Source organism: Melopsittacus undulatus, chromosome 7 (genome assembly GCF_012275295.1).
Source record: "Melopsittacus undulatus isolate bMelUnd1 chromosome 7, bMelUnd1.mat.Z, whole genome shotgun sequence".
Lineage (NCBI taxonomy): Eukaryota > Metazoa > Chordata > Aves > Psittaciformes > Psittaculidae > Melopsittacus > Melopsittacus undulatus.
The window spans coordinates 62692371-62718001 of NC_047533.1; the positions used below are offsets into that span (position 1 = coordinate 62692371).

The 25631-nt window shown below is 37.8% G+C and overlaps 1 protein-coding gene across 4 annotated transcripts in view; it reads left to right on the forward strand.

Annotated features, from left to right (window-relative positions):
- The window catches only part of SLC10A7 (solute carrier family 10 member 7), a 144240-nt gene that overhangs the window by 33042 nt on the left and 85567 nt on the right, over positions 1-25631 (forward strand). For all 4 annotated transcript variants that reach the window (XM_034064949.1, XM_034064948.1, XM_034064950.1 and 1 more), the window contains exon 5: positions 15416-15454. In XM_034064949.1, the coding sequence (XP_033920840.1) occupies positions 15416-15454 (39 nt within the window). The remainder of the gene's footprint in view (positions 1-15415; positions 15455-25631) is intronic.

Genomic DNA, 25631 nt, shown 5'->3' on the forward strand with positions numbered 1-25631 from the left:
CATAAGCATGGACCTAATAATTTGTTGCTTCAAGGCAGTATGGGGTTTTTTATGGTGGTGTTGTCATATGAAAGCTATTTTAAACAACAAGAATATATTTTTCTCCATACTGCAGCTTTTATATTTAGTAATTTCAGGACTGTTCACCATTTTAAACAGCCCATTGCAATCCAGGCATATCCCATATCAGAAGTTTAATCCACAGCTTTGCTTTTCTTTATCTGAGCCATTGCAATGTTCTGACCTTGGGCTGTGTAAAATCAAGTCTAAAAATCTCCTATTGACTTAATTGAGGCATGGATCTGATCTAAAGATGATGCCATGAGATAATTAGAAAAACCTATACTTCCATTCACAAGTTTATTTCTGTTCACATTTTCTATTCACGACATTTGAATTAATAAGAAAAATTATGAATGTAACTAGCATTGCAGTTTCCTGTTGTCATCTTGTGGCAACATGTCTATAAGCACAAAGCATTCACCACCAACTGCCAAACTACGTGATGACTTAATTATACTCAAATTCTTGGTTGAGAATTCTTGCCGTTAAATATCTTATTTTCCAACATGTCTGGTACAACTTATCTGTACTTCAGTCTGTGGAGTTTTTGACCTGTAATTTGGAGAAGGAAGGACATGGGTTAGAACAAAACCTCTAGAAAACTAAAAGGGCTTGAGGGATTTTTATACTAATCTCTTGTAAATAAAAGTGTTAGCTCCTTTTTCTGGATTATGGATAAACAATTTATATCTAGAGGTGCTGCAAGAGGTGTAGTTAATGTTCCAAGTGCTGTTCAGTTTTATGTCGTCGATGTGATGGTATTTGGTTTGTGAAGCAAAGGAAATGGTTGGAAGGATCATGAGAAAGTTGTCAAAGCTCTTCCTCTCTAAATTGCAGGTCCTAAAAGTCTAAATCAAGTCATAGTAGATATGAATGCGTGCCTGTGTAAGAAGACTCTTGACTGTATTAAAATAACCCATAGGTCATTCTAGTGTTTTATTGGTGACCTTGTGACCTAGAATAAATCCCATGCAAAGGGCTATTTTAACTGCACCCCTCTTCCCAGTTCAGCGGGGCATGCTGCGAACCAGTTATCACGACACTGGTGGCAAGAGAGAATGTCTGTGCTGTGAAAATGAATTGCTTGTAAGCAGATCTATTTTAAGTATGTCCTGTTTTTCACAATGTATAGTTTTTGTTACCACTGTGTAGTCAAGGAATTGTAATAGCAAAACTTGCCTAATGGTTACTTCCTAAAATGTTTAAATTATAGCAGTAGCATTATTTACGTGATCTTTCTCCGACAGTTGTGACATGGATTACTATGCATTACACTTCTTTGTACTGACAATGTAACACCCAAGCATTTAAAATAAAATATGAAATTGCTTCTGAATATTTCCTTCTTTGAGAGGGCTGGATAAATGAAAATTAATGAGGTTAGGGAAATTTTGCTTCACAAGTGATCAAGTAAATCTGGCTTTGCATAGCCTGCAAAACATTGTTTTAATGAGACAGTATTGCATTTCTGTTATGCCTTCCATTGTTAAGGGGAATTTGAGAATATGTATTTTTAAATGAAATTAAAAGTTATATCAGAACCAAAGGCTTTTTTTCCTAGTAGTCTTTGAGATTGTCTTATACAATATGGAGAAAATAGTATCTTATACTGGCGAGTGTGTTTATTATTGTTCTTTCCAGTTCAGTACCTGAGCTTGTGCTCTGTACAAGCAGCATATATGCTGTAAAGAGTCTGTAAGAATCATAGAATAGTTAGTATTGGAAAGGACCTCAAGATCATCTAGTTCCAACCCCCCTGCCAAACTGCATTGAAATACACTGCATAATATATGTAAACTTTTTTCCTTTTTTTTTTTGAAAGGCCTCACTATAGGGGAGCATGCATATTAGTATTCTGAATTGCAGTTTGCTACCCAAAACATTTGAAATGCGGGAAAAATTCTTAGGTATTAAGAAATGTCAGTTGGGAAGAGTAGTAAAATTATAGGCCTTCTTTAAACCTGATGGATTCATGGGTCCTTCGTCTGAAATCAGCATTGTATACGGCAATTTGTGGAAATGTCTTATGTGTTTGTACAGCTGAAGCCTTGTCACCGGCTCTATTCCTTAATCAGTTGCCATGTCCTGCATGCTGGCAGGCCTTGTCCCAAAGATTGTGAAACAGCTTTGCTGCTGAAAATACTCCAGTGCTGCAAATCCCACAAGGAATAAGTAAGCCAATTCCTTGGATGGCACAGTACAGAAATAACAAAGGCATGCATCCGCCTTTCTGCCTGTTTGGGTTTTCCTTCCCTTTCTTTCAGGGACAGATAGGGCTGAAAGTTGCATCTGGAGAGCAGTGCTTTGTATGTGAAATGTCGTTTCAAGGGCTGGTTCCTGCTGGCAGCAGCAGTAGGCCTTGTTAAAAGTCTCGGTCTTCCCAGAAGTTAAAAGGCAAGGTGTGAGTCCGCTGGAAACAACACGGCAAGGTACATCCGAATCGTAAATAAGGACATGCAGCAGGTGCATTAAGCAGACGTGGAAAAATGGATGCATGCCTTTTGTGGGAAGGTAATTGGGCACCGGGGCTTGGGAGGAGCTGGCGCAGAGAGGCAGGGGTGACTGCCACAGGTTGATGGGCAGGTGATCTGGCGGCTTCCACCCGGATGGCGCAGGAGGCCTACCTAATATGCTGTCTGCCCTAAGGGCCTGGGGGAACACAGTTGGATTATTATGTTAATGCCTGAGCCTGCTGCCCTCTTCCTATCCCAGCTGGGCTCCCTGTTGTTAGGAACTGCTTTGCTCTGACAGTGGAGTAATATACTTCATGATTGAAAGGGCAAAGGGGCTCACCAGAAAAAAGAGCAGGCCTGCACAGATATGTAAATGAAGGGGGGAAGGCTGTAGGAGGCTTTGCATGTAGGTGTGTGTAGAAAGTTTATTAGGAAATGAGTAATATAAATCTGCTAATTGAATTGTTATTTACAAGTCCCATTTCCTGATTTGTTTCTTTGTGCATTACCCCCCCCTAATGCTGATGTACAGTGAATTCGAAGTGCTTACCAAAGCAGGCACTTAGGTTGATTTATTTTAAACCAAGGTGCTATAATACACTGGTACCAGTGTACAGTGCTGACAATGGTGTATTTTTCAGGACTTTGATTACTGTTTCATGCTCTGCCACTATATTGCTATGCTACAGCTTATAGTGGTGATGTGATTCTTTTATATATTATAGATAAGTATATCACTCTGAATTTTGTTGATACTTCCACAAGAGTAGGCGATAGATACCGATTACAGAAATATATTTGTTATGGTGTTAGAGCAAATTGAACTTTGATTCAAAGAGATGGTGACTACGTTGTGATATTTTTCTGAGGTATTTCTTGCAATAGGATTGACTAAGCAGTGACTCGGTATTAGAATGAATGTATATGAGAGATGAAAATCTGTTTCATAAACAGATTCCCTTCCCTTCCCCCCCCAATCCAACGATGATGATGTGGCTGGTATACAGTTTTTCTCTACCTTTTATCAAGCTTCTGTCAGTGGCAAAACCTGAAATACCAGCCAGACATGATTTCTAAGTTCCTTATTTGTCTATTTTAACCCCAAAGTGCTGATCACAGATCACTTAAAAGAAATATCTGTTAACGTAAATTAAAGTGCTTAAGGTGAGAGCTGTTTTTATGAAATGCAGCTATGCATTTAATTTATCAGTGATAAACTCGTGATAGGTGAAGTGTTTTTCTTGTAAATTTAGCTGGCATTCAATGCTTATTTAAGATGGGATTTCTGATTGCTTCTAGTGTATAGTGGTGACATTTTCTACTCTTCAAATGTTTGCATATCCCAGTTCCTTTCCTTAAGTTTTATGTTCACATGTATTGCTACTCTGCATTGCTATTAAGATGTGCCTGTCTTGGTATGGGGACCTCCTGCTTTCACCTGTTTTGACCTGGCTGTTGTGAATGTGCTTCTTATACCCTCTTGTCCTCTTATATATTATAGGGCATCTTATGTTGTTGAAGTAGTTTAAGGTGGAAAAGAATTCTGGATTTACGTTGCTTCTGCAACCTTAGTTTGTTATGACTGTGTAGATACAGATGTTCTGGACTTAAATGGCATGACAGAGTACAATTTTGCATCCATGCCCCTTGCCTCATTGGGTGCTCATGATGAACAACCATCACAGAATAGGTATTAACAGCATCTGTGTTCTGCTGGAGCCTTTGTGATTAACACAAAAGTACTGATTTCTTTATTGAGTTCTCCTTGGAGTACTTTGTGGGCAAATCAGAATGTGTTGATCTTGTCTCTACAGGTTATTAGTAATGTGAGAAGATAGTTTTAACCACAAAATGCAGAAAAATAAGCATATTGTTATAAAGGAAGTGTTTTCCAGTAGAAAGAGTATTTTTCCAATAATTACATTTTTATTTTTTTTTCATACTGTATGTGCACCTAGTTCTTTAATAACTGCCTTAGAAATACATTACTTGGGCTACAAATTGTGTTGAGTTGGGAACTTTTCCATTCTTGTTTTTCATTCCCCTGTATATGCAATATAGGCTTTGTAGAAATGTGTCCAATTTCTTCCAGGAAGATCAATGTGTAAATATTTTGTTTCAGGTCAGGTTAATTTTGCATAGAAATAATTCTGATGTCCACCACATTTTTCAGCGTAACTTCGGTGCTCCATGCTTTCATTTCTCTTGATAATCTGATCTCCCTGCCTGAATCTTCTCAATGCATCATAAGAATTTAATAACAGTGCTGCTTGTGGACCAGCTGAAAAGCTTTGTGCGGTGACAAACACAGACAGAGGCCATCTTCTGTTAGGCATGAGAGCAATTCAGCTGAAAGCAGCAAAATACCAAAATGAAATGGTTAAAAAAGAAAATTTCAGTTGTTGTATGAGAAGTGGTGATTCTAGAGGTGGGGGGATCTTGGGTTTAAAGCAAATACTTAAGTATGGGAATATCCCTTATGCCGGATATTCCAGTTTTTCAGCCAACTCTGGATATAAATGGAAACTGTAGAAGCTCAGTGAATGTTACTACATGCTTTTGCATGTTCAATGCAGGCAGCAAATTTGTGACCTTTTTCAGTAAAACAGTTTGTGCATTTCTTAGGCTTGCACCCAGCACAGTTCTTTGGTGAGCCTCTGCTATCCGCAGAACATGGGTAGAATTCCGTATGTGAAACCCATAGGTTTTAATGTTTTCTCTCTACCTTCAGCGAAGTAGTGGTTATATGATATTTTATTCTATTACAGAACAAAGAAAATTACTATAAGAAAGTGATAAACGTATCTTTAATGTAGTTGAGTCTCTGTGTTTTATATATGTATTTATGTAATAAATACGTATATGTAAATGAAAATTCTGAAGAGCAGTTGCAGCGTTTTTGTGGTTTGCGATGTACTCATGCTGGTAGCCAAGTAGTTGTAAAATGATGTCCTTGACTCCGACTTGATTGGCATTTGAGTATTAATCCTTGCACTTTAATGAAGACTTCTTGCTCCCATCCACCCCCTCTTTGGATTAGGGGGTATAGCAGTCCTCTTGGAAGAAAATGGGGGTGACTAACTGATTAGAATTTAAAGATATTTGGGGCATGCTTCCAAACAAGGGTGATGGCACATAGCAATGTTGTAGTTAATTTGCTTTCAGATAAAAAAACCTTGGATGATAAGTTGTTGAACTCCTTGGGCAAATTTGGGGGATACATTATATGTAAAGACACACATTTATGCACTTTCTTACTTTGCGTATGTGTAACTTTTAGTTATATGAATTGTTAAGTTAGATGGCAGAAGTATCTGAGCAGCATTTAAAAGAATGCAGTTGCATGCCTTAAGATTGTTCCTTTTCTTCACTTATTTCAGGCAGTGAAGGAACTGAAGCACTGTAGTGCTGGTCTTTTCCTTATAGTTTGCTACTTTTCTTTCCCCTCTCTTTCTACCTCTGCTATGATATTGCAGCATGCAAAGCTTTGGCTGGTCTCATAAAAAGGGAATTTCCAACATCATACAATACTGGCTTACAGTAAAGCCTACCCTTTGGGCGAGGTTTAAAAACAAAAACAGTAACTGTACTTTGAGATATAGACAGACATTTGTTGATGAGACTAGAATCTCCTCCTTTTACCTGTGACACATTCTGACATGAGCTCCAGATGTCAGGGTTCATGGATCTCTTCAGTGGGCCACACTACTTTCTATTTTGCAAAGCTAGTACTTCAGCCAGCCTCCCCAGGATGTGGCCTTCCTTGCAGTAACGTTTTGTTTCCTATCTCCTGTCATTGCACAACTAATAGTGAGGCTGTTCCCAGTGGTAGTAGTGACAGGGACTTTAATAACAATGCCATTATGAGCTGGTTTCAGTGGCATAGTAGTTAAAGTGTTTGGTTCTGCTACTAAGTGCCCAGAAAGTAATATGACAGTGGGATATTTATAGAAAAATACTGGTGCAGGCACAGCCCTACAGTTAATGCAAAGGGCACCTTTTAAAAAGTGGCCTTGTGCTTTCATTTCACTTCAGCAGGGAAGTAATACTCTTTGGAGTTGTGGGATACATTGTTTAACTAGACCTCTAATCATTTTATGGATGATGTGTCTCCAGGAGAATCAGGGGACAAGACCTTTAAGTGTTTTTATCACAGCTTAAGATCTGAGAAAATGTGAACTTAAATAAAAGTATATTTGGGAGGTTGTTATTGCTCTGTATCCTTTTGAGGATACCTTCTACAGTAATTTTTTTTTAGAGAGAAACTCACTTACAGTTATGAAGTGCTTGACCGTGAGAGAGGATCAAGTTGTCAGTTACTTGTATACTGCAGTTCAGCTGAGCCTCCGTTATTAAATCATTGTTCAGCAGTCCATTTGTTTTGGTGCAAGAGCTAGTGTCTTCATTGCTAAGGTAATAAGCCTTGTGTCACTAACAAATGCATGATGTAAGGTTTGTGGGTAGTTTTCATACCAAAGTGTTAGTGGCTGGTTAGGATCTTTCCTTTTTGCCCTCTAATTGTATAGCATGGTCTGTTTCATAGGTCAAATCTATGGCTGCTAAAGCTTATGCTATAAAGGATGTAGGTAGCAGGGGGAAGTTGCCATGCTTCCCTGTGTCTAGGAAACAAGGGAAATGGGCTTTCCATTTAGGGGAAAATACATACAAAAAGTTTGGCTATATGCCTTCCCAGGAACCTGGAGCTTTCTGACGTGGCAGAGCCTTATGAAGTTTGTGGAGGAAGAGGTCAGATGCTAGAGCATGAAGTTTGCAGATAGTTATGCACATTATGTACTCAGTATAAGAAAGTGTGTGTTGTCATGAGTCTGTCAGCTTTAGATCACTGCTTGCTTGAGTGTTTACACTGGCACTGGGCAGTAATCTTAATGTTTGCATTTACAATTTTTAAGTAGAGAGAAAAAGAGAAACTGTGTCTGTATGTTCATGTTGGTATTCAAAGGTCCACTGTAGATGTTCACGTTGCCACCCCATTGGGGTGTGTGACATGGGAACCAACACTGGAAGGCACAGTGTTTTATTCAATTTTGTGTTTTATACTGCTAACTTAGGGTGGACAAGAAGATGGGCTACAGCTTCAGGGTGCCACTGGGCTTGGGGTATGGCTGATCAATGAGTTACACAAGGGTGAGATGAGAGTATCGGTGGCTGTCTTTGCTGACAGCGCTTCTCATTGTTAAAAGGAAACAGACCATGGTTATTAGAAGGAGGAAATCTCTTGACTTGAGCATCCTGAAGGGATAGATGTGAGGTTGCAAAAGGTGTGTGTTGCCTATGTTTGTGTTTCTGGATAGGGCCTATATAGGCCTTTTCATCTGATACTACCCCTGTGAGCATTGCACTGGCTTTGAATGCTACACAGACACATAAGCATCTGCTATGGTGGATCTGGGGCAGTTTGGATAAAGCAAAGCAAGTATGAACAAAGTGACAGTGTTGTACAACTGATTTGTCTGGGATAGCTGGGCACTGTACACTGTGTCGTAAGAATCATCTCTTTTGTACTTAAGGAGACCGAGTCTTGGTTCTTTCAGTGTGGACATGGACGTTCCAACTCCTGAAAGAGATTAAAAAGAAGAGTATCCTGGCTTTCTTCATGTGATCATTCTGACACTGATGACGAAGGCTTTTGGTTTTGTTCTGCTTGATTATACAAGTATTATCAGGTAGAATGAGCCACTCATACAAGACAGTGTTGCTTTCCAACCTGTGCTCAAAATGGATTTCCTGCTACTAATCTATGTATTAGTGGAAATTTGCAGACTGACACATAAACATACCTGAGACCTGAATGCTTAATGTTTGCCACTTGAATTGTCAACAAATATTTACATTTTGGTTTTACTCTCTGGAAAAAAAAAATCTGTGATGTATATATTCTCCTGGTTTTCAGTTTTCATCTCCCATTGCATCTGAATGAGAAATGGCACACTGACCCTCCAGAACTCCCTTGAGTCATGCTGGTTGCTCATGGTAGGGAGAAGTTACCATTTCTGATGAAAGGAAAGAAAGGGGGATAGTTTTCTTTCTCTGTCTCAGTACTGCTGAAACTATTGATAAAACAGAGAAATCCTTCAACTGAGAGCACCACATACACTAAGTGTGTCTAAAAAGCCTGCTTTTTGACATCCTTTTGATGGATGGTTTTGTATTGTGAATGTTATTACCAACAGACGGTGGTTATGAGGAACTACAAAAATGGGGGAGTGAAAGACTGATCTTTAACAGAAAGAACTTGACTAGTAAGAGGTAGGAGGCAATAACTCTCCTAGCAGAGCCCCTAGCTTGTTTCTGTGTACTGCTCATGGCAGAATGCTGAGCCTGGCTGAAGCAGCACAAACTTGTACTTTGGCTATGGCAACCTCTGCCAGCCTGGAACTAATCTGTAATGTGCACAGCTTCAGATGCACAGTTCAATGAGACATGTTCTCTGGATGACATTCCTCTGCTGAAATGCAAACAAACAGCATATTAGTTACTCTGTTTTCAATTTCTGGTGCCTTTTCAGCATCATTTTCATAAAACTGATGCTTATTGAACATAGTGAAAATAAAAAAATGTTTTCATACTGTCAGCACAGCTCTAGAGGCAAGTTGGGGATTAGATGATATCTATTTCGTGGTCAACAAATTGTGTTGAACCACAGGGAACATAGCAGGGAATGAAAACAAAATCTCCCCTCTATCTTGGGGTTTTATGCTGGTGTTCTGGGGTTTCCTTGGTTGGTGTAGGTTTTTTGGTGATTTTGTTTTTTTAAGAGGATACAGTTATGTGTATATTCTACTCCTTTACAAAAATAAGAGTGATTCAGTATTTGTCTTTAAAGAGACTTTTTGAACATCAGTTCGTATTTCATAAGATTTCTTTGGACTCAAAATTTAGTTGTTATCAAAGGCTGCATTTGGTTTGTTTTTTATGTTGGGGTTTTTGTTTCAGGGTTTTGTGTGTGGTTTTGGTTTGGTGTGGGTTGGTGTGTAAATTTTTCTTTCTTTTCAGTGGGATACCACTGCTGAGGGGGCCTATCACGTGTACAACATATGGGGCCAAATTCATGTGTAAGATGCATACTACAACTTCTGATGTATTCAGTGTGGAGTGTATGTACATCTCCAAGAGTCAAATCTAGGTCTTGTTGGTTTCTCAAAGATGATGCTGGAGTGTTAAAAAGGCATGTGATTTGCCTCTGAGGGGGCAACTGTGCAGCTAGAGATTTTGTGGAGCAGTTAACACTACCTCTTTTATTTTTGCCATGCTGTAGAAGGATTTTATATGCATTTTAGCAGTTATTTAAGAGTCCCCATATGCTTAGAAAAGAATCTGAATATATGTGCCTTTTTTAAAGCTGCATCATAACTAGGTTATTTCATCAATACAGTAGAATGACTGGGAGCTGCAGTTGGAACAATATGTAAAAATACAGCTTGTAAAAGATTTCCTTTATTAACTGTCATCATCCACAGAATATATGTTCAAATAAACGTTGTGTAATAACTAAATTTGAGATTAATAGGCCCCTTAAGAAACAGCAAAGTCATTCAGGATAGTCAGTGAAAAATAGCCTGTAAGACTGTAACATGCACATATTGTCCTGCTTACATGCTCTCTCTGGTGTCATTCCCATTTATCAATGTCGGCAGGCTCTGTTCTCATTAAAACACTCTTGCACAAAAGCAACTTAATTTTCTTAAGAGAAGAGGACACCTGATTCAATTTAGTGCTCAAAACCAGGAACTTGAATATATATGTATTTTTCCCGTCTGAACTCAGATGAATAGTTATGAACAGCAATACAGATTAAACCTTATTAGGTATATTTATATTCTGTTTGCAGTAACAGTGCTGTGGCAAATAGTTTTCTACAGAGCTGTAGCATCTTATTAATGGAAACAGCAGTTAAAACATGAGCTGTGGTAACACTCACATGAGATTTTATTTTTAAATAGGAGATTGAAGGAGTTGTTTAAAGGGACTCTGCCAACTCATTCAAGCTTCTTCTGATGTCCTGCCTTCTTCCTCCACCTTCTCGATCTCCACTGATCTCTTTGGGTAGATAATTTTTTCTTTTCTGTGCTGTTTGGTCAAACCATTTCCATCACTGCAGTTTTTTTGTTGGTTTTTTTTTTTTTTTAAAATTGTTGTTTTCTTCTCCCTGTTAAATAGGAGATATATCTATTACATTTTGCTTTAATTACATGGACTCTATGAAATGTTCTACTACTACATTGTGTTCTGTGCCTTCTACTGCATAATCCTGCAGTAGTACTGTTAGAGTACTTGCCTTTCTTTAGTTCCTTTCTATGCTTCCTCATTGAGCTATGTGTGTTAAATGGGATATTTAGTCTTGGGCCTGGTACTAGAGCTGTATATCCTACTAGTGCATGTGTGAAAATGGTAAGGTTTTAACCTCAGGTAATGGTGGGTGTACACAGAGCAGCTTTGTATGATGCTTAGGTTGTTTCCCTCTGTTCAGTTTCATTGCTCTGCATCTGTGGCCTTGGCCCTGGAATGTCCTTTCCACATATTGGTGACGACTTGGGGCCAGGCAGGTCCTAATGTATGTAGCATGTGCTCTCTCAGCTATGGGGTGCCTGGGGGTAAGCACGGGGTTAAGTATATTTAGGAGGGTTACGTCCCTAATGGCTGCCAAATGACACTCAAGAATCAAAGATTTTAGAGTTAAAAACATATTTATAGGTGAAAAAGCCTTTTACTATTTTATATAGTCACATATAAAGCTGTGGGGCACCTTGTTTCCCTATGGCTCTGCAGTAAAGAAAACTACAGCTCCAGTTGAGCTGTGCGTGACAATTTCATATAAATCCTGTTGATAATGATAAAATGTTGGGGTTTGACCCAGATATTTCAAGTATTGCCAGTGTATCTTTTTCTCTTTTTTAATGTAGTCCTGCTATGTTATTATCAAAAAATATCTAGTCTAATAAATGCCAGGATAGGTTAGTTCAATACCAAAAAGCTTTTCTTTAGGTTGGTTCAAGACCAAAAAGCTTTTCATTGGGTTCAGGTATGGAAAAAGGAAAGTTTCTGACAGATAGGTTTCCTTCAGAGGTGGGCTGCTTACTTCTCACTAGAAAGTGCTCCAGGCTAGATGATCATTCCTGGAATTACAGATCAGCAAGAGCGTTCCCTCAAGCCCGGTGACATACAGAGTTGACTGAAATTTTATCTGCTGAATATTAACTAAATTTGTTGTTTAGTGGAGCTAGTGTGTCCTATTTTAAACTCAAGGGGAGACATACATGTGTTCTTCTGCACTAGCCCATTTAAGAGTACTGTCAGTGGCTTTCAGTCTTGTCTCTGACTTGATGTAACTTAAATAATTGCCTGATTGTTACTACTGCTGCTTTTGAATGTGATCTGACCTTTCAGTACATGCATTTACCTTTTGAATGGATTGTGTTACTGATTTTATAGAGACTGCTCCCCTCATATTAATAAGTGCAATGAACAATTTTCAAACACATGCAAATCTGAACTTGGAGTATTATAAGGACATGTAAATGTTTTCATATTTTATTGTTTCGTTTAAGCTGACTGCAAATAGTCTGATATCTGTTGACATACAAAAGGAGCAAACACTAAAGAAGTTATACAATAATAGTGATTAATAAATGTTTCAAATAGCAAATGAGGAGCCTAGCTGTATCATGTGTCAGCACTAATGTTTATTTGTATCATCCCTCCAAGGATGTCAGAGCCCTTTTTAAGCAATGAATTAATATTGACAATGCCCTGTGAGGTATGTAGGCAATATTATCCCTCTTGATAGAAGGGAGTTGGAAGCGCACAGTGTTTAAATTCTACAGGGTCATGTACTAGGGTACATTTAATTACAAATTAGAGCAGTTGATTCAGTTTACTACAGGTTTCTTTAAGCTGCACCAGAATCACAAACATAATCTACAGGTTTGTGGGTATCAGAAAAAAATGCTTCTAAGTTTATTTTGCAGGGGAAATGTTTTTAAAGGAAACTGCAAGTAGAGTACTTAACATGTGTAAGTTCTCCCTCATTGAGGCAAATCATCTGAATAATGATAGCTTAGTTTCCAGTCTTCCTGCTTTGTTTTTTCTTCTCTAGCTGTAATGAGTGTTAAATCAGCTGCCATGGAAGATTTCTGGCACACTGGGGAAAGGGAATTAAAAATTGCAAACTAGTGTACTCCTGGACCATTGTGAATTATGACTTTTGCACATGATGGCCAAATACCTAAAGCATAAAATTTGTCTGAGATTGTTGTCTTAGTACCTGTTAGATTCTTGAGAATATTAAAAAATCAGAATTCTTTTGGGTGGATCAGGAAGGTAAAAAGAAAAGTTTGTTGATAGCCAAAACAACACCATCTAGTATCACCACCACAGAACCATCTAGAATCTCTCCCTACCACCTTTCCAGGTGCATTCCTGAAAGTGGAATTGCAGCGTATTTTAGGTAAAATTTTTCATGTCTGTAAATGATCCTCAGATCAGAATTGGTAGCCACTGATGTGGCTAGAACTAGATGCAGTGTGTTCTTTTGTGAGTATTGGTTCTTTTCAGCTACTGCTTTCTTCTTTGTTAAAATGACCAGGGAAACAGTTGAGGGCTGTCTAGCTCTGAAGTTATTTCTCTAGCATTGGTAGACATGGTCTGGTAGGCTCACCTGCAATGCAAGCAAAAGCCTGGCCTGAGCTCAACTTTTGGTAAAGCCAGATATTTTTGAGACAGGGGGGTGAGTTTGGCATGTTGGGGAGGGAAGGGTTACATTTTATGCTCTCTATTCATTTTATATGGGCTTCACCAGCTTTCCTGAAAAGGGTGAATGATAAGGTTCTTGGTGGCAGGAAGAAATGTAATTGGCACTCTGCACACAAAATCTGCATGGGGCGGAGGGGATGGTAAAGTTTCCTCCCAGCCTTCTGCTGCAGAAGTGAAGCCCAGATGCTTCTGTCTTGCAGACCTTCACAGTTGATTTACACTGTTTTATATAGCAAAGATTGTTTTGCAAGGAAGAGATCTTCAAATATGCTTTAAAATGGACGTCTACATTCTCCTTCATAGATTCAGAGACACGGTGTAGTAAAAGGAACCAGATTGAAGTGGTGAAATACAGTCTGTGTAAGAGTGGCATGTGCCCAGCAAATGGCAGAGAGACTTGGTAAACCTGACGGGTTTTATTAACATATAATAACAGCAGCTTTAAAAGGAATTTATTAACAAAAGATGCCTACAAGGACGTGTCCTGTGTTGAAACTGATCCCCTTGCATTAGGTTTGTGTGCATGGGTGTAATGTGTTTCTCCCTTGCCACCTGAAAGGATTAGCTGCATAGCTTCAAATACAAGTAGAAAATCCTGATGTCATTCACACTTGTTGAAGAATTGTTCTAAGTAGTACTCACTGCTTTTTAAGTAGTACTTCACTCTTTTCACTCTCATTGCTTTCAGCTGTGATCTCTGGCAAGAGGAGCTGTTTGGACTTGTGCCTTTTTTTTTTTTTGAATGTTCAAAAAAGGAGTACTGATGAGGAAGAGGTGTTAAAATATGTTATTGTACTTTACAACTGTCAACTATAATGTTTTATTTAGCTATATCTATTCAGATGCTCCCTCCGCAACATGGAGTGCCATATGCCATTGTCCCTGTTAGTAAGCAAGTCGGCAAAGGTTTCCCAGTCTGCATTTGTTTTTGTATTTGGGCCACTGAGGATCTGTGGTCCAGTGCCATCTTTTATTGATAGGGCCAGCAGAGGAGGAATCTAATGAAATTATCAAAGCTTTGAATTAATTATGAACTTGAATAAGAAAGCTAAGCTCTCTAGAGCCAAGGATCTCATTACCCATTCATTTTCATTGCATCCTCTTATGGAGCAGAAGGCAGGTTCAGCTACAGCTCCTACCCTGATTTTTGGACTTTATTCAAACTTGCTAAACTTGCTAGCATCCACTTGTTATTAATATGTGGCTGGTAGTGTCCAGGGTGATTAATTTGACTCTGCTCTAAATCGTCAAGTAAATGGTAGATTTCCCTCCTTCCTTTCCTCTTACCTTTGCTGTGTGGCTTTTCATCATCAGACTGGCTGCCATACAAGAATTTTATTCTTTCTTGGTAAATGGAAAAAACTATTATTCAAGACTAAGGTTTTTGAACTTCCTGGAATTTAAAGGGTTAATCTTAAGAAATAGCACTGCTACTTTATATTTCCTGGATATTTAGGTAAGCACAAACACTTCTAAAGTCATTATCAAAATTGTCTATTTCCTTATTTTAAAAGACTATGGAGTAAACATTTTGGCCTCAGAAGTGTGGGGTCATTGTGAGTGGTTTTCTAGTATGTTTGGGGTATTTTTATTGTTGTTGTTGTTGTTTCTATTTTAAATTTGTTGGTCAGTCTACAGAAATGCCTGACTTTGTCAATACCTTATTATGATGAGCAATTAAATTGGTTTGCTTGCCTGATGATTATTCAATTAAAATAGTTAAAAGTCTCTGAAAATGCAGTGGTTTAGTTAAACCAAATTATATTTACTTTGATTAATGGTAAATATGTAAAAATGTTCCTGCCAAATAAAAGCAAAAGCAGTGAGCCCAAGCTGCTGTGTAATTTTCTTAGTTCTCCTGAATATTTCCTCTTAAGTCTACCGGCAAGGGTTTTCTTCTCCTCTTGCTTTTGTCCATTTCAGTGATTATTTATGAATGCATAAACGCAAATCTATCAGTTTTCATAAGTTACAGGCCACTGGCAGTCTTTTAAGCAGTGGCTAACTGCCTAATGGTCTCTGTGTATGTATTTGGAGAATCTAATAGCTTTTTGGGCAGGGGAATAACATTTTGTTCTTGTACTATCGCTATTTTACCATTGTTGATATTTGTCTTTTTCTCTCTTCAGGCAGCTGCTATATTTAATTCAGCTTTTGGAAGTTTTTTGGTAAGTAATGCAGTATTTATAGCAAGTGCTTTAATAGTCTTATATTTAACAGTATCATGTGTGTTTGTATTCTTCACATTAATGTTGGTGGAATTGTGCCATTTAGCTGGCAAAAATTTGAATCATCTTTCAATTTATGTCACCATGCCATTAAATACAGATACTACAATTTCTTTTCTTTTTGTTGAACTCTTGAGAAGAGTAGTGAATAAATTTTCTCTGCTCATGATAAATTAATAATGTGTAAACACATCTTCATTTTCTCCTTAATGGGTTAACAGAATCTATTATTATGCAGATGTTTCAGACATAGGCATCAATATATTGATTTTTCTAATAAGGCCCATCAAATACTCATTATTTTCTATCAAGAGGCCATGGATTTTGAAAAGAAAACATGACCCAGCTGATCAGAGAATAGATGCTAATTTACTCAGTGACTTGTCATTTGTTTAGCATATTTCACTGTCAGTGAAGCCACTCAATGTCTCTGAGGAACACACTAAAATAGCTAGATATGGGAAAGCAATCAATCCGTATGGAAATATAACCATTTCTGTAAAAAAGCAAAACCAGTATTTTTGGGCCTAGTGGTCTACAAAGATTCAGAAAGAACACTAAATAAATATATGTATGAAGAAAGAAAGAATAGATTTTTTTATTGATACATTTAGAAAGACATTAATGAATATTAAATACAAATTATTTTATATGTAGACAAGCTACTGTGACTGTTTTGTTTATGCAGCTAATAATTGAATAATTATTTTTTTTAATTAAAATTTGTGCATGTTTAGATGTGTGTGTTTGTGATTCCAGTCTTGTGTCCCCAGGGGGAAGACTATTATGTATAAAATGAAGGAATGACAAAAGAATTCCAATTAGGAAATTAAAATGAAAACTGCAAGTACAAAATAACTCACTTTAGGTATATTAATTCTATGAAAAGCTGGATTTTGGAGTTTAAGTATGTAAAACCTTACTGCCAAGAGAGAAACTTGCATGGCATTTTGAAGTTATGCATTGTGCTGCTGCATTTTTGAGGGACTAGGTTAAGGTCAGGAGGATGGATGTATGTTTTGTGGGTATAGATGTCCATTCACATTTTTTAAATATCAATTCCCAAATACTTGGTCCTTTTTGTCACTTATCATGTCCTCCTCCAATGGGAAGAAGGTACTTTCAGCCTCAAGTTGTGGAATCCCAGTGTTAGAGCAACTCTAAAGTCGGAGTATGTGCATGGTATTTTCTCTCATTTTTTGGCACAAGCTCCCATTTTTCTGCTGTTCCTAGCTTTTGGTTCAGGAGGTTTCCTTGAATACCCAAAGCTCTCAGTTCAGCTGTCATTAGGAGAATGTCTTTTGACTTAAAATAAGAATTTAGGCCCCAGAGCATCTGACTACAATGCTGGCTCCTTGTAAAGCAACGTAAACATATTTTAATCTCTAGAACCTGTTTCTTCTTTCCTCAAAGAAATCTCAGTTAAAGAAGCTGAACTAGTTGGTATGTTCATGTAATGCTTCTGATTTTGGTTTTAATCTTAGTTCCGTTAATCATTGGAAAGTTCTATTCACATGTAATTACCTCCTTTTGCTTTACCGGTTTCACTGTGCTATAGGTCTACTTGGTCTTTAATTGAATGGCTTCTGAATGTCACTAGCATGGGGTTACTTACTTTGTAACTTTTCTGTGGACAACTGGTGAGTTATAAAGGAATAAATATTCTTGTTTGAAGACTAAACCTTTCTATAAAATATAAGAATAATTGGCCTGTTTCTGAGAAAATAATGGAAGCTTGTGGTGATGTTTTTGGTAGTCCATCAGTTTATATTGGTGCTTAACTTACAGCGTTGGCTATAGGTAGAGATCCTGTTTCCTGTATCTTTAATTTATGATGAATCTAAATCACATTTGCATTTGTCTTGTTGGTCTGATTATGTGCTGTCTGTGGATAGGCTTAGATGTAGCTATATACTTTTGTGACCATAACCATATGCATGTCCTAGAGATAATTTGGAAGTATCTGACCACTGGCAAGGTTGCAGTTTTTCTCACGTTCCTTGTCTTACGGTGTGTAGCACATGGGCAGCTTGCTGCACTTGTGTGTAGCCCTGATAAAGCCTGGAGGACAGTATGTTGTTGTCTGTTTCGGACTATGTCCTGTTGGGCCAGTGCTTGTGTATGATAGTGAGAAGCAAACTGATTTGAAAGGGCTGAAAGATGTGCTTGGCTTTTAACTTCTTTTTTTTTGGTGGGTGTGGGGTTTTTTTTTGACTCTTTAATCATTTTTTAAGACTAGAAAATGGACCTTGAGAAAAATAAACCATGGAACAAAATGTCTGAAGGAAAAGAACCTAATTTTAGTATGATACTGAGATGCGTTATTTAGATGAAACGGAACACATTGTGATAAGCAAAATGTAAAAATGCCAAATATGTCTTGATAAGCAGAAACACACTTATATTAAGCATCCGCAGGTGTTTTCACTGGTAAGGAGATTTACAAAAAGCACCAATCCAATCACAAAGTAATTCCTTTTAAACTCCACCAAAGCCCATACTCCTATAAATATACAGGCAAAACAATGCATGGAATTGTATGTACATATTTACACTTAGTTTAATAATGTCTTGGGTCTAATTAAAACAGTGTTTTAAAGAACTGATTGTTACAGAAAAGGATTTATATGTAGCTAGATTAGTAATAACTAACAATAGATGAATTCAATTTACATAATTTTCAGCCAAGAGGATATTTAGAATCATACCACTGAGGATTGCTTTGAGTTGGGTAGTTAATGTCATTATCTCCTCCCCTTGTTTAAACAGTTTGGTTTACAATAATTGTGGAACATAATAAGTGATTTCAGTTTTTCCTTTTAACAGGACTTTAATAAAATCTGATAGCGTTTTACTAATACTGGCTGGTTGGTTATCAGCAAGGTTGCTACTGTAAAGCATTTGAATGTATACTAAGGTCTGCTGAGAGAAAGAAAGCACTGAGGTATCTGCTTCTACTTGTGTGGGAGAGGATAATTTTGCACCTCAAGGCTAAAGAAATTGTTTGGGATGTTAAGTATGGGTCTGCTGAGATTCTTTATAATTTACGCATTACTGTGCTTCCTAAGCCTTTCTAGTCTGCTTCTAAAAGTTGTGCTTCAACAGAAAAACAATGCTTGTTAATGTCTAAAGGGCAGAGCAGTAGGCAGGATACTGCAAAACTTGTTTCACTGATGGTTGTTCCATAGTGTTTGCTTGAGTGGCTCAGCTCGTTTGATGTCAGGTTCACCAAGGCATAGCCCATCATTGAGCTGTTCTTGCACTGAAGCGGAGACACAGGTTCAGTTGAGAGCTAAACTCAGTTTACCGTGACAATATAGTGCCATGTGCATGGAAGAAAGAGAGGACCTGAAGTCTAGAAGAGGACGTCCTCAAAATGCTCTGCACTGCTGGATTAGAAGCAGTTTTGTCTATCTTTTTTTTTCCACACATTAATCTCCTTTCTGCTTGAGAGAGTGGGCTTGGAAATAGAAGAGTATCCAGGCTGTGATGCAAGCCAGTTGTCTTATTCTTTGATGCCTTGGAGTTATGAACAGTAAGTGTGAAAGGAGCAGCCATCAGGTTCATCTTAAACAAAGAACTGTAACCAAGATGTGAAAGTCTGTCGTGACATGAAATCAACTCAGAGGACCCTGCTCTGGTGACCATTGCATTCCTGAGAAAACAGAACAAAGGGTGGCCAAAAATGAAAGTGTTGGTTGAGACTTCTTCCAGTGCTGTCTAGAAATAGGTTAGCTTTCTTTGTTGAAACCTATGGGATGAAATACGTCATGTGTTCAGGCTACATAAATCAGTCATAAGGAAGTAACCTCTAGTCTAAGTGCCTATCATCTCGCTAACCTCCTTTGTCCAAATTAAGGATGTATTGTTTGTTGTTTTATCTGACCATATTTTGAAGGCAATAGAGATGGTTCGTGTTGTTCAAAACTCAAATAATTTTTGGAAGCAGCCACTTGGCTGATCAAATCAAGGCTAGTGTTTTTAATTACATTGTTTTCCAAATGAAAGATAAAGCTAGTAGGGAATATAAAAGTTAGTTTGTCACATACACACAAAGCCTAGTTGGTTAATGAAAATGTATGGAATTCTTACCTACTCTGCTTTAGCAGGCATAATGATTTACACAGCCTGACAGCACTAGTGCAGCAAGTAAATGCATTAGTCATAGTGTCCATTTTTCTTGCAAATTTGTGACACAGATTTAATTATGGGAATGACCAGCAACTTACAAATCTAATTTTGGTAGGCTGAGCCAACTTTTTTGTTTTAATAACAATAGATTTTTTAGCAATGATTTCATTACTATTTAAAGAAATCCACACATATGGAAATAACCAATTGGCTGAATTTATTTAATTTATTTTACCTTAATGGATGTTGAATGGTTTAGGTTTCTTTTTCTTATTTTTCTTTTTTATTAGTAGTACTTTTTAGTATTAGTTATTTCTAGGATAAATATTGTTACCTGGCTTAACTATTTCTAGCACAAATATTGTAAATATTTTTCTAAACCCAGGCAAATGTTTGTTTACCCCTTTGTTCCCTCTTAATTGTGGCTTTACAGTATGAGAAGGGGCAGAATAGTCATCTGGGATTCTCTTTTTACTGTGCTAGCTGTTTACAAGAAGATCTTGCCAGGAAATCTGTTCACAACAGGTGCTGAATTCCAGATTCACTCTGGTTTAATTTCAAAGTGGAGCTGCTTTATGGTGTACCACCTCACTCTTAGAAGAGTTCTCCTCTTCCTCTTTGAAGCAGTACAGTGCTAATGCTGGATTGTGCTCCAGATTTGATTCGGGTAGTTCTCAAAATCCTGAGTAAGTTCTCCCTGCTAATCAGCCACTTGGGAAGCCACCTCAGCCCTGAAAGACAGGTTTTTGCATGAGTGAAAGGGGATGGCAGGTCTCAGCAGCAGTGAGTCTTCAGACCAGATACTATGTACCTGTCAGGAAGAGTTTGGATTCCGTGGAATATAAATAGTCTTGGGATCCACTTATGATGCTTTACTGTAACTTTCTCATATTTTGTGCCTGGTGCCCAGCTTTCTCATTTTGATTTCTGCTATCTTTATTTGAAATATCAATGTAAGTTTGGACATCAACAGCAGCTTCCAGGTCTGCCAGCATTTGAAAATAGGCCTTCCCTGTTATTGTGTATTTGTGCTTCCAGTGTACAGCATGCTCGGTTTAATTCCTAAGTTTGAATAAGTTTGTTCTATTTTGGTACAAGTAAGGCAGAGTAACAAAGCTCACTGTGATGACAACCTGTTACTGTGAGCTTAAGAAAAGAGCCCCTTGATAACATGATTATTTTGAGGGATGGCTAGGCATGTGCACCCATCCCAGTAGTCATTCATTCATTCTTTGTGCTCCCCCCCTTCAGTTCGTCCAGCCATTTTTAAAATAGAAGAAGTATAAAGGTGCAATAGTCAGGAAGTTAAAAAGAAGTAAATGAGATCTTGCTCCCGAGGGACTGAATCAGGTGGGGGATAACTGAAAATCTGCTTATTACAGCACCTACCGTTTGGTCTGTCAGATTTGAAAAGACCAATGAAGTCAGTAGGGATTGACACAACCAGCCAGTGCAGACTGTCTGAGAACCAGTTAACAAATAACAGCTCTGCTGTTGGTTATCTTTGAAATGTTAGGGAGATGGAGGATAGGTAACCTGATGATGAAAGAAAATATGCTATGAAGTACTCAGAAAAGTGTATCCTCTAGAAAGCCAGTCAGTTCCTGTATTTTATTTTTCAATGTCTAAGAGGAAAATGCATTGAAATCTAAATAGAAACAAAAAATGAAACTACTAGCTATCAAATGTTTATAAACTATGTGGGCTGTAGCTGGTCTCAGTACTTTCTTAGTTTTCTCATTAGCTTTTGCTACTGACCATTTAATTCATCTCCATCAGACTTATGGGACTCAAGCAGCCAGTTCTTCAAAAAAGGAAAAAAAAGTTTATTTAAAGGTACCAATAAGTAGGCTATTAAAAATATCACTTTGTATTTTCTTTGCTGCCCCCAAACAATTAAATACTGTATTTTAAAAGATAAATATATTTGTATTCTTCTTTTTCCACTTCCTTATATGACAAGCAAACGGCAGCTTACACCCACTTTTTTTGTCAGCAGCTCTATCTAGTGCTCTTGCTTGGTGTGTTACTTGGTGACTACCCCTGAGACAGTATGTTGAATCCTTCCCCCCCTTATTTTTTTCATAATTTGTAAAATTCATCATTGTCCTCTTTACTGTGAAAAAATGCAATTTTTTGTCAAAAGAGTATGCTTGTTTTGGGCAATTTTTTTTCTGTTTCTACTTACTTTCTGTTAATGGTCAGTACTTGGGGGAAAAAACCACAGTTGCATTAGAGCAGAACTTGTGTGCGGGTCATAATGTTGAAAAAGGCCAGGTATTGGTTTGTGATGTTTTCTGGTCTTCTGTGTTGCAGTGGTTTCCTGTCCTTTTACTCCAATACAAAGAAAATAAAATTAACAGGAGGAGTTCTCACTAGTTCTGTTAGAAAGTAAGATCAAGATGTTCTATTTCTGGTTAAGTCACTGACTCTTCTATTGTGGAATGGTGTCGTATCACTTACTTAAAATTAGTTTTAAAAATGGTTACCTTGAAAAGCTGCGTTACTGGTTTATGACAAATGCTTGGAGAAATATTTCTATGCTTTGTTTAAAAGGGTGAAAACTTTCACCACAAAACTGAACAGTTCATTTGTAAAACAAGTTTTAAAGTTCTTGCAAATAATTACTTGAGTCTGTGGGAAAATGTGCTTGCATTTATTGGTTCTTTACATTAGGTAGATTGAAGGAGAAATTGAGAAGGGAGGCAGTATGAAAGACAATTTGTTTTTATTTTGCCCTCTCTGTAGTATCTTTTAACACCAGAAGAAGCAAAACAAAACAGTCCTCTAGGAACTGTGGTTGTACACAAACATGTAGTAATTTGGCCTGATTTAAGGGTAAATGTTCCCTGCAGAAAGATTTGGAAATGCATAAAATATGTAATTTTCTCCCTTCCTTTTAAAAAATTCATCAAAAGGAAATGAAAATATTTTTAGAATTGACTGTTAATGTTCTTCCCCAGCGTTTTAGCTTCTGATGGAAATGATCCAGTGATCTTTCCTCTGTGCTGCAGCTTCTAGTCACCTGCATGAGAAGAGTGTGTGTTGGGTGAGGAGGAGTGGAGACAAATCATCGCTTTGTTTGGAACAGGAGTATATAAACCCTCGTCTTCTGCTTCATTGGCATTTTGAACTAGAGCTGCTGCAAGGAGGAGTTAGTTTCACCTGGCATCTGCATATGTTATGGAATACAATCTGCTATGCTGAGGGGTCACCTACGTGCATGCAATAATCTGGAATGGAGCATAGATCTCTTTCTCCTTCTGTCTGCCAAATGTGGTTTCAGCAGCTAGCAAGAGTTGAATTCTAGAAAGCAGAATGCATGTTTCATGACATCCCTTTTTACAAACAGCAGTACCAGTGCTGTATTGTTCTATGCAAACCTTCTAATCTAAACCACATTAATTTATTAAGCTTCTTGATTTTTGGCCCAGAACAGGTTAAAGCTCTGCCTGGATTTGAATGGGTTTTTTTGGATGGGGTTCTTCTCTGTCAGCCCTAGCAGTGCCTGTTCAAAACTCGGCAGTCTGTGAATTGGCAGCCCTCAGTCTCTTGGGATAAAAACAAGAGGGACATCATTATTACTGTAAGTTGAGTGGCTGGAAACCATTCCTCTTGCTGTCAGGGTGACAAATACTATCTTAATGGAAGTGCCAGAGGTTAGGTCAAAAGCTTTCGTGAAGTCTCAGCTAGAAGGCATGGTTAGCATAAAATTAGAGCTTCCTTCAGAAATTCATGTTATTATTTGCTGATAGCTTTTCAAAAGGCACTTTTGGGAAACCATCATGACCCTTCAGAGTGGGACAGCAGTGGTTCATTATTTTGTTTTTTGAATGGCTGTACTTGTGTTGTTGCTGAGAGGCTCCTTCATGATTATTTTGTCTTAGCTTCTTTCAAAGTATCAAAACAACCCTCAGCTTTCATCCTTAATTCAAACATTTAGAAAGACCAGTTATTGTGAAGGAAAGGAGGGAAATACTTTAATTGATGGTCTGTCATTATCTGGCTTCTTTTAGCAGTGTTCTGTCAATTGTATAGATTTTTCATTTTGCTTTATGTAAAGCAAAAAACAACCAACAAAAAAGCACCCCAAAACCCCCGTCCAAACCATCTTTAATTCCTTCATCTTCCTTGAGGCTTCCTCAGACAATTTATCATCTTTCTTGCATGGCACGTATGCACTTCCTTGGATCTTTCCTCCTCCTTCATTCCCATTCCGCACCCACTTATCACTGGATACTTTCATATACTGATAAATTGTTTATTTGTTGCTTCTACTTTTTTAAAAAGACTGTATCACAAAATTCCTTTTCTAAAGTATTTTCTGAAGGCACCTTCTTGATCAACTCCAGTGTAAGGGCTTGTTGCAAGAATGGTTAATGCTGCCCCATCCCTGTTAGCTGACAGAAGATTGGAGTAGATGATCATCTGGCTTTATCTATGAAAAAACTCAGTATGTTGTACAGACTGTATGTGAAGTCTGACAGGGTGAAGAATTCAAAAATTTGCTATTTTGTCTTCCCAGTAAAAAGAATTCTTTTGACTTGTATCTAAATGTGGTGACCACTCCATGTCAATTAGAGAATTTTGTATCTTAATATGTGAAGGTGAGATGTCACTTTGTAGTGTGGTATGATACAGATGCTAATGTTGATACCCACCCGAGTAGAAAAGTCATTGTAGCTTATGCCTCCAGGTACATTTGAGGCATGTGCTAATAGCCTGAAAAAACACACCTCATGGTGTCTCATTGCTTAGTTGTGATCTAGTTTCTTTCCCACATTTTTACTACTGTATGGAAGGTGACTGTTAACTATTTGAAGGAGAGCTATATTACACAGGATTAGATAACATGAATAATGTGAAAGCCAGGGTTTTTTAAAAATCTCAAACCTTTTAATAAAATGGAATGTCAAATATATGAGCATGTCTTTCAAGAAATGATCAAAAAACATGTGAAAAGTTCCATATCCTTTTTAAAGTCAAATAATTATCCACGATCATAATTTTTGTTAGATGGACAGTACAAAGATGAAAGAAAATTTTATAGATAACATTGCACTTCATAGCCGACTGAAGCAGGTGTTAGAAATGCAGATTAAGTATACTGACTAAAGACTATATAAATTTGAAGTGAAAATGCCACTGGTCTACTTGCAATACCCTGCACATGTGAAGTTTCAGATAGTTAAATTATTAATTGTATTGTGTGAGATAGTGCAGCAGTTAGTGAGAAGGTCCTTGTGCATTTATGATGGGGTTTTTTTTCTGTAATCTTTTTTAATGGTACATGATGAGCTGCTGATGAAATTTACTTCATTGTGGAAGTTTTGCTGTGGAAAGCAAGTACATAATGCAGCTAGATAAATCAACAATGTAAGCTTACTTGCCAGTTAGGTGTTTTACAGGAACATGAAGTGCAGACAGGCCATTGAGGGTGAATACAATTTCTATGAATTAAGGAAGCTGAATGTTAGCGTTGCTATACAAATCCTCAGTCAGTGCAAAATTTGTGCTTTGTCTTTCAGCGCACTCCTGTTGTAATAGTGTAAGGTGTTAATTTACATGTTGGTCTTTTCTGGACTTCATAGGCTTTGTGTGGACATTATGCTTCATGATGTCCTGGTTTCAGCTGGGATAGAGATAATTTTCTTCCTAGTACCTGGTACACTGCTCTGTTTTGGGTTTAGTCTGGGAATAATGTTGGTAACACTCCAATGTTTCTGTTGTTGGTGAATAGTGCTACCCTAATCTGGTTGTTCTCAGCTTCCATGCTCTGCCAGTGAGGAGGGGCACAAGAAGCTGGGAGAAGCAGAGACAGGACACCTGACCCAAACTAGCCAAAGGGGTATTCCATACCACAGCATGTCATTCTCAATGTATAAACTTGAGGGAGCTGGCCACGTGGTGCTGATCGCTGCTCGGGTACAAGCTGGGCATCAGTCAGTGGGTGGTGAGCAGTTGTGTTGTGCATCACTTGGGTTTC